At 40.2% G+C, this 17,615-nt stretch overlaps 1 protein-coding gene across 1 annotated transcript in view; it reads right to left on the reverse strand.

Annotated features, from left to right (window-relative positions):
- Positions 1-17,615, reverse strand: part of PARP8 (poly (ADP-ribose) polymerase family, member 8) — a 116,300-nt gene that overhangs the window by 24,263 nt on the left and 74,422 nt on the right. Inside the window, exons 10-13 of the mRNA XM_009326964.1 lie at positions 16,818-16,943; positions 14,133-14,697; positions 11,793-11,846; positions 11,594-11,689 (exon numbers count right to left, since the gene is read on the reverse strand). Coding sequence (XP_009325239.1) covers positions 11,594-11,689; positions 11,793-11,846; positions 14,133-14,697; positions 16,818-16,943 — 841 coding nt within the window. The remainder of the gene's footprint in view (positions 1-11,593; positions 11,690-11,792; positions 11,847-14,132; positions 14,698-16,817; positions 16,944-17,615) is intronic.

The following is a 17,615-nucleotide window of genomic DNA, read 5'->3' on the forward strand; positions in this document are numbered from 1 at the left end:
TGGTGAATGGAGTTCAATCCAGTTGGCGGCCGGTCATGAGCGGTGTTCCCCAGGGCTCAGTTTTGGGGCCGGTCTTGTTCAATATCTTTATCAATGATCTGGACGAGGGGATCGAGTGCACCCTCAGTAAGTTTGCAGGTGACACCAAGTTGGGCGGGCGTGTTGATCTGCTCGAGGGTGGGAAGGCTCTGCAGAGGGACCTGGACAGGCTGGATCGATGGGCTGAGGCCAGCTGTATGAGGTTCAAGAAGGCCAAGTGCCGGGTCCTGCACTTCGGCCACAACAACCCCATGCAGCGCTACAGGCTTGGGGAAGAGGGGCTGGGGAGGCGCCTGGCGGAAAAGGACCTGGGCGTGCTGGTCGACAGCCGGCTGAACATGAGCCGGCAGTGTGCCCAGGCGGCCAAGAAGGCCAATGGCATCCTGGCCTGTGTCAGAAACAGTGTGGCCAGCAGGAGTAGGGAAGTGATCGTGCCCCTGTACTCGGCACTGGTGAGGAAGCAGAAGCAGAAGGCGCTGACAGAAGCAGAAAGCATTTTTTGATGTTTTGACATTTTTGGACTTCTCCTTTAGCCACCCCCATTCTTTGCATGGTCAGTAGCACCCACCCAACTGCTGCTGTGATGAAAAAAGGCTCCATCAGAGTTTCCATGTTACAACGCAAGTGTCACTTCTTACAGCAGTGACTGTGAATGGCACACAGGCAAACCACCTAGCCACTATGACATATTCTGGTTCCTGAACTCATACACTACTTAAAATATTTTCCAGACATTCTTTCAATCCAAAAAAGCTGAAACTTTCATAGCCAACATTGATCTATCTTGCTACTTTCTAATGTGTGCTGCAGCTGTGCTCAGAAGAGCAATGTGCCACCCCTTCCTGTACACTGAGGGATGTCACACAGACACTAATGAGGCTGCAACATGACTGACAGACCTAAAAACTCTTGATCTAAAAGGAGAAGCTCAGAGAAGGCCCGTAGCCTGACTTACAGCAAAGGTAACAAATGGTAAAGGTGAAACCATTAGCGACCATCTTACTTCTCCTAATGAAAGCAACAGGCATGGAGATGAAATGTAACTGCAAATGTCTGTTCTGTTTCCTACTGTCAATCATGGTAATTGTTAGTTTTTCCATAGGAGGAACTTCTCTCTTTCTCTTCATTACACTCACCATAAGGATGAGGATATAAGACAGCAGCAATAATACTGAAAATGTGGATAGACACAGACACAGAGAGAGAGGGAGGGAGGGAGGGAGAGCGGGAGAAAGGGGGGAGAGGGTGGGGAGAGCGAGAGAGAAAGAAAGAGGAAGAAAGGCGGAAAGAAAGGCAGAAAAGAAAGTAAAGAAAGAAAGAAAGAAAAAGAAAGAAAGGCAGAAAGAAAGGCAGAAAGGCAGGCAGGCAGGCAGGCGGAAATAAAGGAAAAGAAAAGAGAAGAGAAAAAGAAGAGAAGAGAAGAGAAGAGAAGAGAAGAGAAGAGAAGAGAAGAGAAGAAAAGAAAAGAAGAGAAGAGAAGAGAAGAGAAGAGAAGAGAAGAGAAAAGAAAAGAAAAGAGAAAAGAAAAGAAAAGAAAAGAAAAGAAAAGAAAAGAAAAGAAAAGAAAAGAAAAGAAAAGAAAAGAAAAGAAAAGAAAAGAAGAAAGAGAAAGACAAGACAAGACAAGAAAGAAAAAAGGAAAGAAAGAAAGAAAGAAAAAAAGAAAGAAAGACAAGACAAGAAAGAAAGAAAAAGAAAGAAAGACAAGACAAGAAAGAAAGGAGGAAAGGAGGAAAGAGCAGGCGAGAGAGAACGAGGGAGAGAGGAAAGGAGTCTGGTAGGTAAAGACCTCTTCTGCAAATGAGCTTTCAAGTTTTTAAGGTTTATTTCACAGTTTGTGTCAGTTATGGATTTTTAGATATGTCTTAGCTATATTTGTAATAAAAGGCAAAATAAGATTGGTTGCTAATTCTCTACCACCTGAGTCCATATTACCCAAGGATCAGTTATATTTGGAGCAGTAAAATAACATTACTAGTTCTGAAACAGAATTCAGAGCTGTAGATAAGGGTCTCTTCCAGCTCTCTCATAGCTTATATCTGTAAGCCACGCTTTCACATGAATTAACAAATGCTACAGAAACCTCAGTTGTATCTACAGCTCTGACACACGAGGTAAAAACAGTACCTGGAAGGCAGGCACTGATGAGGCACTTGTATACTTTCTACTAGTGCTGCTTAAACGCTGTATGTAAAATTCTCATTCTCTGTAAGAGGACTAGAGCAAAGCACGTTTATGAGTTTAAGACTTTTATGTCTCCTAGAGTATAACAGAAAGGGTCAATTCAATTCAAAATTGATGAAATTAGGAAAATCTTAGAACACACTCCCACAAAATTACAAGATAAAGATTTGAGTCCAAACTGTATGTTTCTGTATTTACTTAAATCGTTACTGAAATCATGCAGAATTACCCTTAACTGTAACATAAGGTTCATCAAGCTTCAGAGTTTAAGCAATTTTTAATTATTAATGATCAACATTATTTTGAAAGGCAAGTTTAAGGCACATCTGCCTACTCTGCCATGGTTTATACTTCTGAGTGAAGCATCAGCACTAGCTCATAGTCAATTAAAAAACCTATAATTTATTAAAATGAAAATTCAGCTTCGTATTTTAATAACCCTTACTGACAGGCTTTTGCTTTATACTAAAACATGTATTTAAAAATAAACTTATTCAAATCAAATATTTACAGACTTACACTGATTTTGGAACTGCTTTAAAACTAAATAATTCCCAAGAAGTACACCTGTGTCCTGAATTTTCAAATTAAGTCAAACTACTACAGGGTACTACAGACCTGTTAGTCTAACATCAGTTACGGGAAAAATTATGGAGAAGATTATACTGGGTGCTATTGAAAGGCATTTAAAGAAAAATGCAATCATCAGGGACAGTCAACAGGGGTTCACAAAGGGAAAGTCCTGTTTAACTCATTTGATATCCCTCTATGATAAGGTCACCTGCCTAGTGGATGAAGGGAAGGTGGTGGATGTAGTTTTTCTGGATTTTAGTAAGGCTTTTGATACTGTCCCTCACAGCATTGTGCTGGACAAGTTGTCCAACTGTGGGATGAGCGGGTTCACCGTGTGCTGGGTGAAGAACTGGCTGAAGGGCAGAGCTCAAAGGGTTGTAGTGAATGGGGCTACATCTGGCTGGTGACCAGTCACCAGCGGTGTTCCTCAGGGCTCAATTCTAGGGCCAGTTCTGTTCAATAAATTTATCAACGATCTGGATGTGGGAGTTGAATGCACCATTAGCAAGTCTGCTGATAATACCAAACCGGGAGGTGCTGTTGACTCTCTTGAGGGACAGGAGGCCTTGCAGAGGGATCTAGGTAGATTGGAGCATTGGGCAATCATCAATGGCATGAAATTTAACAAGTCCAAATGCTGGATTCTGCACCTAGGACGGAGTAATGCCAGGCACAAGCATAAATTAGGAGAGGAGGGGCTGGAGAGCAGCCCTGCAGAAAGGGATCCGGGGGCACTGATCGACAGCAGGCTCAACAGGAGTCAGCAGTGTGCCCCAAACTACATCCTGGGTGCATTAAGCACAGCATAACCAGCCGGTCAAAAGAGGTGATCATCCCACTGTATTCAGCATTGGTGCGGCCTCACCTTGAATACTGTGTGCAGTTCTGGGCCCCACAATTTAAGAAGGATGTGAAGGTCCTTGGATGCGTCCAGAGGAGGGCAACAAAGCTGGTGAAAGGGCTGGAAGGCATGTCCTGTGAGGGGCAGCTAAGGACTTTGGGCTTGTCTAGTTTGGAAAAAAGGAGGCTGAGGGGCGACCTCATTGCTCTCTACAGCTTCCTGAGGAGGGGAAATGGAGAGGGAGGTGCTGAGCTCTTCTCCCTGGGATCCAGTGATAGGATGCGTGTGAAGTGTGGGCTCCAGGGGAGGTTTAGACTGGACATTTGGAACCATTTCTTTACCAAGAGGGTGGTCAAACGCTGGAACAGGCTTCCTAGACAGGTGGCTGATGCCCCAAGCCTGTCAGTGTTTAAAAGGCATTTGGACAATGCCCTTAATAACACGCTTTGACTTTTGGTCTGGTCAGGCAGTTGGATTAGGTGATCATTGTAGGTCCTTTCCAACTGAAAGAGTCTATTCTGTCTCTTCTATACTATAAATTCAATGAAGTGAAGTTACTATAAGCTCTATATAGGTATGTAGGGGTGAAAAACATTCTAAAAACATTAGCTTACTAAGATAAGAACAGATATGTCAGAATTACAAGACTGTACTTATTTTTACAGCTAAATACAAACAGCAGGTATTTCAAACATTGTTTTACAGTATTTACCATTCATATTTTATGGGCAAAACTTTAAACAGCAGAGATGTCTGTACCAGAGTACAAATTTCAAAGAAACTAGCTTCAATATTTAGTTTTGCTGAGGTTTTACTATTTCCTGCTTTGTTCTAAAGAGGCCTCAGTCTGAGGTTTCAACACAAGATGGCACTCTAAAGAGACTTCTTGACTGGAAGAAAAATTATTTATACAGAGGGTTTTTTTAATCACCTTATTGAATACATTCCGAGATTTTTTTGTCCTGTATAATTGCCTCACAGGTCTTTAAAATCCACTCAATGATGCTGTTTTACCAATGGCTTTAGTATTTGTAAATGAGAAATTTGGGAAGGCATAGGCAGTAAGACAGACATTAGCCACATGTCTTAAATTATACTACATAAAAGCTGAATATGATCACAGAATTACAGAATGATTGAGGTTGGAAGGGATCTCTGGAGGTCATCTGGTCCAACACCCCTGCTCAAGCAAGGCTCTCCCAGAGCCAGTTGCCCAGGGCCGTGTCCAGATGGCTTTTGAATGTCTCCACGGATATAGACTCCACAACCCCTCTGGGCAACCTGCTCACATGCTCAGTCACCCTCAGAAAAGGTGAAAAAGGTAGAAAAGTGTTTCCTGATGTTCCAATTTAACCTCCTGTGTTTCAGTTTGTGCTCATTGCCTCTTGTCCTGTCACTGGGCACCACTGAAAAGAGCCTGTCTCTGTCCTCTTTGCACCCTCCCTTCAGGTGTTTATAGACATTAATAATACCCCACCTGAGCCTTCTCTTTTCCAGGCTGAGCAGTCCCAGCTCACTCAGCCTTTCCTCCTATGTGAGATGCTCCAGTCCCTTAATCATCTTAGCGGCCCTTCGCTGGACTCTCTCCAGTAGCTCCATCTCTCTCTCATATGGGGGAGCCCAGAACTGGACACAGTACTCCAGGTGTAGCCTTACCAGTGCTGTGTAGAGGGGAAGGATCACCTCCCTCCACCTGCTGGCAATTCTGTTGTTTAATGCAGCCCAGGACACCCTTAACCTTCCTTACTGCAAAAGCACATTGCTGGCTTATGTTCAACTTGGTGTCCACCAGGACCCCCAGCTCCTCTTCTGCCAAGGTGCTTTCCAGCTGGGTGGCCCCCAGCATATATTGGTGCCTAGGGCTGTTCCTCCCTATGTGCAGGACTTTGCACTTCTCCTTATTGAACTGCATGAGACTCCTGTCCGCCTATTTCTCCACCCTGACAAGGTCCCTCTGAATGGCACCCCATCGGCTCTGGAGTATCACCCACTTCTCCCAGTTTTATATCATGTGGAAACTCACTGAGGGTACACTCTGCTCCATCATCCAGGTGATTAATGAAGATATTAAACAGAACTGGACCCAGTATTGACCCCTGGGGTACACCACTAGTTACTGGCCTCCAACTAGACTTTGTGCCACTGATCATTACCCTCTGGGCACAGTCATTCAGCGAGTTTTCAGTTTACCTCACTATCTCCTCATCCAGCCCATGCATCAACAGCTTGTCTATGAGGATCTTATGAGAGACAGTGTCAAAGGCCTTACTGAAGTCCAGGTAGACAATATCCACTGCTTTCCCCTCATCTACCAGACCAGTCACTTTATCGTAGAAATTTATCACATTGGTCAAGCATGACTTCCCACCGGTGTAGCCATGCTGACTACTCCTGATGATCTTCTTGTCCTTAATGTGCCTGGAAATGGTTTCCAGGCTTAGCTGCTCCATCACCTTCCCAGGTATCAATGTAAGGGTGATCAGCCTGTAGTTCTCTGGGTCCTCCCCTTCTTGAAGAAAGGAGTGACATTTGCTCTCCTCCAGTCTTTGAATATGATAATACATGATAATATATTTTTATTATACTTCTTTTAATCAGGTCCTTAAATATAATAACCACTTTTGTTAATGACTCATGATCTCATTAGATTTAAATGTTTGTAATAAAAGTACATACTGAATTCCTAAACCAAGATATCTCTCTACTAATACAACAGAAAAACTGTTGCATTATTAAAATGCAACTTAGTCCTTCCCTAGAATATTATTATCAGCTCTCAAGTAACAGGAGGAATTTCATATGGCTTTAAAAAAAGTTAATATCCTTCTAATATAGAACCAAATAATGCTGAAGTTTCCTTAGTACATTATTATATCTGCTTTGGAAAACACATTTTTTAGCTAGATGAACCAAATCATTGAAAAAGTAGCTTTTATTCTCTCATACAAGACTAACTTTATCTAAACTTTGTCTAAGGTTTTAGATAAAGCTAAAATTAGCTTTCTCTAAACCTTCATCAAGCACTGGAACAGGTTGCCCAGAGAGGCTGTGGAGTCTCCATCCTTGGAGATTTTCAAAAGCCAGTGAAAGACAGTGGATGAAACAAGCTCCAGTTTCAAGGACTTGTCACTAGAGACACATGCCCCATGGGAGAATATCTCAGTACTTCAGAATGGGCTTTGTGGAAGTTGTTAAAATTTCCTAAGTTTATTTCTAATATTTAGTCTAATATGGTAGTTTGACAGAAACCAGGATAATCTATTTAACTATTTTAACAATGTGTGAATGATACACCAACTGTTTGAACATGTCAGAAAAAAAGCATTTCAAAATATGTTTTTGAAACAATTCAAATCTAGCCATTAATTACAAACAAATAATAGTCCATGTCTTACTCATCTAAACAACTTCTCTGTTGAGAACAAATTCAAAGACAGTAACATAAGGCTAATGACTCAAATGAGCAGACTCTTTTATTGTTTTCAGTAGGTTTACCAGGTCTGCCTTCTCCATCTCTCCTCAGTACAAAACCTATGTCTGACCTTGTACTTCCCACTCTTTTTCAAAGCTGAGCAAAGACCTGCTTCAGAAGAGACTGATGACAGAGCTCCTAAGAGCTGTGCAGCACAGGTTTCCTTGCAGGAGGATGCACTGTGATTCTTTACATGAGATAAGGGAGCTGTTTGGATGTAAAGGCTGCTGTCCAAACCCTCGCTAATGATTTCAAAGCTGTTTCTTAATCCTTCTGTGAAGAGTGAAATATGTAGGATTCCGATCACTGTTAGGAATAACCACGTGAAATAGTATGGTCTATGTTATGCAAGAGGTTAAATAATACTTTTTCTTCTTAGGATCCATGTATTCACTGAATTTTCCCCGTGCTTTGCAGAAAGACTGAAAATCATGCCATGAAGTGATTTCAGAGAATTTGCAGTTTTCAGTGGCATTCTATATAAGTGTGTATCTCTAAACATCCAACCTAGCTTTTATAACTTCAGGTGCACCGTAAATTATCACTAGATCTCACTGTGCTCTTGAAATAAACACTAAAGAAACATGCTATGATGAGAAATTACATTCATCCTCATCTCATATGGGAAAGGTGTGAATACCTACAGGAAAGCATTGCCTACTTTACTACTTTTTTTAAAAAGGGGATGGAATGAAGCAATGGACCATGGACCTTTATAAAGAAGAGTGTTACAGCTTCATGATGCATTATAGTACTTATCTAAGACTTCTTCTTCCATTCCAGAGAACCTTTGTCCCTGCCCTTCACAGTAATACAGCTGCAGTTCTTTGTGAGAGCATTAGGTTTGTGAGTGTTTTGAAGTTACCCCATCTACATGATGTGTTTTTATCTATACATGCACTTGTGGAGTACACACAGGAACTTTATCTGTAATTCTGGTCTTCTGTATTTCAGGGAACTTTTGAAGCTCAAAAGAAAACTGGTTGTTCTGAAAGATCCATACTTTGCTCCGTAAAGAAATTCCCAAGAGAAACCTAAGAATTTTGTCCTTATTCATCTTCAGTAAGTCACTAAGGTAGCCTCTTTATTTATCCTCAATAAGTGGCTAAGATAGCCTAACAACATCCAAAGATTCCTGTGTACAGGATCCCTGAATCAGCAGGGAACATCTGCATGATTAGATTAGTACCGCAGGCTCTGGAGCAAGGTAAGTGTCCATTGTAAGAGCATAAAGCCCAACATATACAATTGTGTTATGCAGCTGTTCTGCAACAGACATCTTCCATACAATGGTATGTCTGCCATGTGGATCTAGTGTCTACATTAAGTTATACAAAAAGACATATCTTGTTGTCATCAAGTTGCTCTTATCTTATGGGAAAGAAGACGTCAAGATTTTAAGAAAACAAAGTAAATTGAAATAGATATTAAAAAAAGAACACCCCCCAGAAAAAGTTATCTAGGACAAAGAAACGCAATACTGAGAAGAAAGCTTGTGCTGAGAGAGACTGATTTAAAGATACTTTAAAACTAAGACAAAAACATAGCCTGTAAAGCAAATCTGCAGAAAGGAAAAACTTTCTCTCTCAGTTTCACTTGGTATCTTCAGCTGGTCCTGAGGATGAGACATCTGAATTATGCAAGTCATTAATAACCAGGACAAAAACTTACACCGAGGTATGAGAGTTTACAGTATTAAAAGAATGTAATTATTTTCTGATGGCAATTGTATTTTTTAAACTGTATTTCAAGACAATTAATTAAACTATAGTTCAGGAAAGGTGTCAGGCTGACATACTGGAGGATTACAGAATCAAATTCCTTACTGCCTTCTTTGCAACTGCGTAAAACTCCATTAAATACCAGAAAATCAAGCCTAAATACATTTTAAAATAACTTCTCAAGTAGTAACTTTGCTATGCTTTTATAAATTCATATGCCTTCTTTGTTGTTGAAAAAAAGGTCCAAAAGGTAAAACGGAAACTCATGATTAAGGATACACACACCCAGACATGACCCTGTGTGCAACTGTCTGGAGGAACTATTCTTTAAAGGAAGAGACTGGTGAACCATCCAGAGCTATTTAGTCTGTGGCATCTCTTGTGATACAACGAACTACAGATAGAGCCTATTTAAGTAATGCCTTTGAGATATGGACATCTGTAGAAAACTGGATCTAGACATGGAATCTAAAAATATAAGCAGACTATAGCAAGTTTCTGACCATTATGAAACCTGGTGAAGTTACTTGGTATCAAAAGTATGAGCACTCTAAAGCTCTTTATGAAGGCCAGGGATGCTACATATGGGATCCATTAAGTGACATACGGCAAGATTGCATGTAGCCTTGTCTTAAATGAAAGCCCCCTGCATTCTGCTTAATAAAGTACTGTATTTCTGAGATCTGCTGTTGCAGCAGTATTAAACATAAAGTACTCTTTCATTTGGCTCATTCCCTATTCTCTTTATATATATTATATATATGTACGTATGTATGTACGTGTATGTGTGTGTGCAGCTGAAGTATGTAAATAAACCCTACAATTGACTACTTTAGGCTGCCTCTGCCAGAGCTCTCAGTAGAGTGAAGCATAAATTTCCTTAAGACCCTTTGGCAAGCTCATGCTCGATTCAAACCGAGATCTTTTCTCACCTTCCCACAGAACTGCAAACTCATTAATGGCTCTATATTGCTTATTGAGTCATTCAGGCATACACAGAGCATGTTAGATTTCTTCCCGCTATCTCCTTCTCCCTGGGTTATATAAGGACACCCTTTCATTTTTGCAAAGCTTGCTAGGTTATGCTGCTTGCAAAGGCACCAATGAATGTATGTTTAGTGGCAAACATGTTTGCACTTTCCTGTTTTGAAGTGCTGACAAACTCTCAAACAGATAGCTAAAATGACCCCTCTTTAAGCTGAAGACAGAAAAGTAATTCTGAGGGATTTTTTTATTTAGAGCAGATGACTTTCCGTTCTGTTTTCTTTTAATAGTTCATCATGTGAACAGGAATAAATCCTACTGTTTGCTTTGTCCTATGGACAATAGATAAAACCCAGTAATTTAAATCATTATATTATCCAAACTTTACTCACTATCCAAACATTACTCATTTCGTCTTATCTCATCTTGTCACAGGTAATATGCATAGCAGTGCATTCAAAGATGAACAACAAGGAACTGATGCCTTTTCTACAGGCTTCTAATCAGGGTTTGGTTGCTGACAGATCTGGCAGAAACCATGTTTTTAAAAGGTAGATATGGTCTTGAAGAGGCAAAAGAACACCTGATAGGATTTTCAAAAGTATAGAGGTTTAACCATGACTTAAAATGGTGTTAACTGAATATGTAGATGTTTTTGCAAATCCTATTAGCAGCCTATTTGCATACCCTGCCTCCAGTCAGAATGCCTGACTGTGGTGCCACTGAGTGTCACAGGGGATGACACTGGGGTGACTTCTGCTACAATGTAAGCAATAGCGTTCCTGAATTTAGTTCCATGGAACTATCAGACTAGATGATGTCTGCTTCAACATATGTGTGGTTGCTCGCCACACCGTGGAGAAATTGGCAGGTGTCAAACCATTCACACACTGGTATTAAACAGTTTTCCATGGCTTTAATCTTTTAAGTTTACTCAGGTTTCCATAGGATTCAGGTGAAAAAAGGATTCTAAACTGCAAGATCAGTCCTAAAGGTAAGAATTTTATTCTCCTAATATATTCTTCCACAAAGCTGCACTGATCCAGTAGCTCCAGGTAGAGTGTGTCTCTCATGACCAATCTTACTCTTTTTCACTGTATGCATCCACCAACAGCATGAGAGGGTACAACATTCAGCATGCAAAATTCCTGGTTCCCAGTTATACAGGAGCAAAAGGAAGGAAGTGCTGCCTAACTGGCCAGACTTTGGGCATACTGAACCACAACAGTGCCCCTGGACTAGTCACTGCTAGATCAGACACATCACAGAGCATTTCCTTCTACTGCCTCTTTTATCACATTATGGAGGATGGCTCATTCCAGCGGCCCATGAGCAAAAGAGGGTCAGAAGAACTTCACAGCCTGGTGGCATTAACACCAGTGTATCTGAATACCCTGGTCATGGCTTGATAAGAGCTCAAGGACTGAGGTGACCCTAAGCTTTTAAAAGAATGCCAGACCGGGAAAGCACTCTAACGCACTTCCTCTATCTTATCTGGCTGTGACTACCGTAGCACAACAGCGTTCAGTGAAATACATCCCCCCTTTATGTTTCTATGATATTATAAAAGCCCGATCTCCATCTCCCTTGCTTGCAATACAATTTTTTCAAATTCACAGCAAAATCTAGTTAATATGCGTTACATTTTCACATCTTAAAAAGATATTAGGATGAAATGAATCTGAAATAATTCAATAGTTTTATAACAGGTTTGTAGGGTCCATTGCTATTTAAGGCATTATAAAATGCATTGTTTATCCCAGCAAGCATACCACTTACCCTCAGCATAGGGCCATTCTGGAACACGTGAGGTTCATCACAAACTACACAGTATTCATTCAATACTGGTATCCGCTGCTCAGCAAATTCAATAGTCTGAGAACAATGAAAATGAGAATAACAACATCTGCTTAAAAATAATTAACAGTCGGCTCATGCTCCACAGTGTTTTATAAATGGGTAAGATATGACATCCTACCTGCACAAGAAAGCCACGGTCTCGTACCGGAATGCATTTTGCACCATAATTTTGCTGCAAGGAAAAAGTTGAGGCAACTTCAGTGTTGGCAGACTAATTATAAGGAAATGGTAAAATACTTGTATTTTTTGCATGCAAATATGTTAATTAAACAATATTTGCATCTAAAAAGATCTCTCATTTGCAAAAAACAGCCATTACAAATAATCAATCCTTTTACTGTTTGCTGAGTGTGGGGTAGATTTTTAGCATTTCTTTTTAGTTCTTAAATCTGATGAGGTTTTGTATCTCAGCATCCCAAACACTTTAATCTCAAATGGAAACACCAGGGCCTTCACTCCATTCTAATAAACTGGCATTTGGTAACTTCCATTAAATTTTAACTGCGTATTTTTCTATCCAAATATGGGCTATCTGCTTAGGCTCGAAAGACTAATGTAACTCTCAGAACGGCTGAAAACCTTTTTCTTTCATATTTACTAAGATCTCACTTCTGTAAGCACGACGCTAACAGATCTCTGTGCTCGGATCCCACTCAAATTCTTTCTGCCTTTTTCTTTCAACACACAGCAACATAAATTAGAAGGAACTTCTGTTACAGGAGTCAGTAAGGTACAAAATTCCCCTAGGCTGACAACTGTCTCAATCAAACCTTGTTTTGAGTAAGAGTCAGATCACCTCCATTTACAGCTCTTTTTTGTTTTGTTTATAGGCTTATTTCCTTTCATTTCTCTAATTGCTTAATTGGGAAACTTTTCCCTTTTTTCTCCTGGGAAACAATCCTCCTAATTGTATTCATATATGAGATGATTGAAATACTTTAGCTTAGAACTGAAGAGAAGTTAGGGTCCCAATTCATCGCTTCCACATCCCACTGACTTCAAATTGCAGTTAGGCACCCAGGCTACCCATATATCTGGCGCCTACATGTAAAATGTGAAATGGACTGTTGATGCCTTTCTGCTAACATCAGTCAAACTGCACCTGACCATGTATGTGATGATTTTCCCTCAAAGTAAATGCATTCTAGAAATAAATTACTGGTAGGTTTTATAGACTGCCAAGCAGAGCTTGCATTTCTTCCATATCAGCTGATAACATCAGTGATGAAACCACTTAGTCAACTCTTCATTATCTTATCAAAATCAATGGGACTTCTCCTATTAACTTCAGGAGAGAAAAGTCTCGCTATGTCAAGACATCCTCTGCTGATTCAGAAAAAAATGCATCTCTAAACTGTGACAAGTAAAAAGTCTGTTGGCTCACCTTAATTAATATTGCTGTGCCCATTACAGGACGACAGCATGTATATAAATGATTTTATGATACTATATCACTGCTTTTAGATCTGATGAGTATAGCTCACAGCTTATTAAACTAATTTACCATGAGACATAGCATACTCAATGTAATTTCATTATTCAGAATGCATTATTTTGAATAGATGTTATGGCATTTCAATCAAGAATCAGCTTTTTCTTGCTGAGAACATCAAGGTACCACCAGGCTAAGGGAGTGGAGAGGACTGTTGTCTAAGTGCCTCTCCCCAGATTTAATACAGAAAACAGACAGGTGTCTTGAAAGAGTGCAAAAAAAAATCTAAAGTATAAAAGCCACCATTTAAGAGGCAGAGGCAGAAGAATTAATTTTGAGCGCTCTTTCTTAAATTTAAGAATATGTGCTACGCTTTGTTTTCCCAACCGATCATGTCTCTGGGGAAAGAAATGGCGCCAGTGTGGACTTAATTCCTTCCCCGACCTCCAGCTGCCACCAGTACGTTTGAACGTTAAACCTTTCACAAAGCACAAATGCGCAAGAGGTGAGCTGAATCATGACTGCGTTCCTTCCACTATGATGACAATCACCGATGCAAAGACCAGAAGCAGAGGTGCCTTGGCACCCAAACAAGCCAACGGACGGTTGCTTCCCCCACAAAGCAACTAGTGAAATGAGAAAAGACCTGTGTGACCAAGCCAATTTTGCAGTACAGAAGTGCATTCTCCCTTCTTCCTGCAGCAAGAAAAGAGGCAGGGAAGGAAATGGATGATTTAACTTTTCCCATGGCCAGCAGGTACATTGAGCTGTATTCAACATGATGTAAAATCTCTGTCTTGACCTAAGCAAATTCTGGTTTTATAACTTAAATATATGTGCATGCACAGTTGTTAAAATCCTCCTTAAAAAGCTGACTCCATTGCTTTTGTCTTCCAATACATTCAATATATCCAATATATTCACTAACATATGTCCTAAGCATTAATGCCTTAGCATAACAAGCATAACAGCACATTTAGAAAAGAATAGGAGGAAAATGAGCAGAATAAAAAAATTATTACGCACAGCAGCTTGTGAAGGTGATGATGAAGATGGTGTTAAGATACCAATAAGCCCTGAGGTAAGAGAGAGCCTCCTGCTCTCTGCTGTGGTGGACTCCTTGAAAGGCTCCATTTTGGATGATTTAGGGGCATTGGAGTAAGTCTTGCTGAGTAACTTGTGATTCTTCAATCCATCCAATTCTTCCATTCTAAGATTACTGGAGTAGGACCTGCTTAAAAGTTTGTGGGGCTTCAAGGTGCTGTTGTGCTCACATCGAGGGTCCCCAGAACATGACCTATTTAACAGCTTATGGGGCTTTAAAGTGATGCACTCCTCCTGCTTGACAGCTGCAGAGCCAGAACGGTTCAACAGTTTGTGCGATTTAATAGCCATTGTCTGTTCAGCCCTAGGGTCACTCGACAATGAGCGGCCAAAGGTTCTGTGAGATTTTGTGGCACACATATCCTCCGCCTTCACTGTGCTAGAGCAAGTCCTTCTCAGTAGCTTGTGAGTTTTGGAGATGCCATCCTGTTCTGACTTCAGTTTTGACTTATTTTTACCACAGCCAGGTGGAGGATAACTTGGCGACCTTAAAAATGAAGACAAAGTTGGAGAATAATCAGAATCTTGTGCAAACCAAGCAAGACCACACATATGTAAAAATTTTTAAGTGTCACCTGTCTTTATGTATTTCACTAGTGATAAACACAGTTCAACATTAAAAAAATGAGCAATTGTATGTAGGACTAATTTTCCAATACCAAATAGACATCTTACTCCTATTTACACACAAGCTCATTGATCAAAAAGACGACTACTTAAGTAGAAGTTAGTGCTATATCTTTACAGCTCTTTGTAAAGGTCTCTATGTCTGTAAACAAAACCATTTATTCAGGAAATTATCTTCGAAATGAAAACCACATATTTCACATGAGATTATAACACATCTGCCTTATCAAAATCTATCTTTCCTATGTAATCATCATGACATGATCCCATTAAAGTTATTGTCTTCTAGACACAGCATAACAAATTCTATGTCCAGATCCAATGGAAGATATAATGAGCAGTGAAACTTGCAGGCAGTAAATCAAATTTAATTCAGCTGAAATGAAAATTATTTTTAAAAACCTCATAATAATCCGGGTGCTTTGTGGCAGACAACTTGATGCCCTTCTTTCCTGTTCTAGACAAATTCTAGCTCTATAACACTAGAAATGAGAATGTGAGGGACCTAAATTATGAATGCAGAAAGTAAAGAACAAAAGGTTTTTACGAAACAACATTCACATGAACTGTCACATTTCTGTAAGGTTCACATTCGCCTGTCCTTGCAAAGCAAGAACATGTAACAAGTATGCTGAATCATTTTTCTATGCTTTACAAGCAACCCCAATCTTTGGAGTATTTTTTGGGCTTGGATCGAACAGAAAAGAAGTGAAACCCCAAGGGGAGAGGCTGGCAGGTTTCCTCACCCTGTTAGCAAGTGGTGACAGTAGAAGATGCACATGGAGGTTGCTGACTCACTGTTGTAGTTGGCTCACGACCACCCTCCTGCAGACAGGAGGTAGGAATAGCGCTCTAGGGAGAGAGGGGGTCCCTGCATTTGGGCTGAGCCATCTTTGGACAGGCACTGCAGCAGCAGCCAAATGAAGAGGAGAAAGATTGGGCTGACTTTTGTATGCCCTTTCTGAATAAAACCAAAGCCCAAGCTACAGCCTGCGCTAGGCAATGGTGTGTGGCATGGTAGGGAATGGGTAAGCTTTCTACTTAAAACACCATCTTCCTCTTCTAGCTTTGAAAAGACAATTTTTGGTCATCTTTGACATTCCTCCCTTCTTTGATGTGAGTGATCGCTGTACTCCCTCTCTTTTTTATACACAGAATTTAGAATGGCAAAATTCGTCAAAAAGAAGGAATGTTCAAAGAAACATTCAATTCAAATTCACAGAAGGGGTGATCTGTCAACCCTTCATAAGCAGGAAAACATGCTAGAGTAAACAGTCACATTCCTGAAAGAAGTAAAATCAGAGCCTGATTTTATATACACTTAAGAGTATAAGTAACTGGCAGAAGTGATAATGAATTCAAATGAACTATTCGTAAGCTACTTCTTATGTTTTTAATGCCTTGTTCTTTGAAATTCTGTGCCTGCATTGCAGAAGTAGCGAACATTAAGGTACTCAAACAGTGGAGAGGCGTGGGTGCTCAGCAGCTCTAAAAATCAGTCTTTCATTAATGACCATTCTAGTTTTAAAAAATTAAAAATACACACAGCTGTGGAAAGAACAGCTAGACAACCACAAATTTTTTTTTATATATATAATATATATATTATTATATGTTACATATTACTTGTCTATATTACTTATATTTACATTCTTGCTATTCAAGTAACAGTCAAATGCTACCAAGCTATAAAGATGCAAATACAAGTTAAATAATATAAAATTAATTCTTTCCAATTCTAGATGAAACATGGCTGTTTCAGAGAGTAGGGCACTGAAATGCTCTGCCTTCAAATAGTTTTAGAAGCTGCAGTAGTACCTCGTTCACTTTTATGTCATGCAAGGCAAGGACTGGAAATCCATGAGGTAAGATATAAATAGAGCACTCCTCTGTGGAGAAAAGTCAACATTTCACTTTGTGAAGTCTGCTGTGGATTTTGAACAGGATATGGTGTTAACAGCTCATTTTCCTTGCTATTACCTGCGCAATGTAGAAAAGATGTGCAGAGGGGATTTCACCTTTTTGTCAGACACCTTCTTATTGTGCGTACAATTAGATTTCTCTTTGCTGTTCTTCCATTGTTGTGTAACAAACGTCTGCATGATTCTGCAAATTAAGAAAGAAAAAACTATTTTCTTATCCTAGCCAAGACATACTCACTTTAATACTAGGGTGTCTCTGTTCACCACATAGGCAACATGATGCAATCTCCTCACTCTACAGGGCGAGATTTTCTGTCATGTATGTGGACTGATGATTGGGTGCCTCAGCTCCTCAAAAATGCCTTTTTTTCCACATAAAACTAATTTACATGGAACTCTTACTGAGAATACAGTCTGCATAAACAACCACTGCAAGACTTATGCAGGTATGCCTCTCACGGAGACCTAGAGACAAACTGATTCAAAGGCATCCCCATCCAACTACAGATGTCTGTCTCTCCAGTGACTACAGAGGCGTGCTAAAGTACACACACTGCTCAAGTAGGAGCATATTCTCCTAAGGCACAAACATGAAGGTAGGGATGCTGAGTATTACACTACCCCAAAGAGGGTTTACAGAGAAGACAGAGCCAGATGCTTCCCGGAGATGGACAGCAAAAGGCAGCGGTCACAAGTTGTAGCAAGGAAAGCTAAAAAACATAAAGACTCTAAAAAGAAGACATCCACGAGAGGAGTGGTTAAGTACAATAGTTTGCCCACAAAGGCTGGAGATTTCACAGCTCAGCTGCCTGAGACTCTGAGTGAACTAATCTAACTTTGAAGTTAGTGTTACTTG

The sequence above is a fragment of the Pygoscelis adeliae genome, unplaced genomic scaffold (assembly GCF_000699105.1).
Source record: "Pygoscelis adeliae isolate BGI_AS28 unplaced genomic scaffold, ASM69910v1 Scaffold116, whole genome shotgun sequence".
Lineage (NCBI taxonomy): Eukaryota > Metazoa > Chordata > Aves > Sphenisciformes > Spheniscidae > Pygoscelis > Pygoscelis adeliae.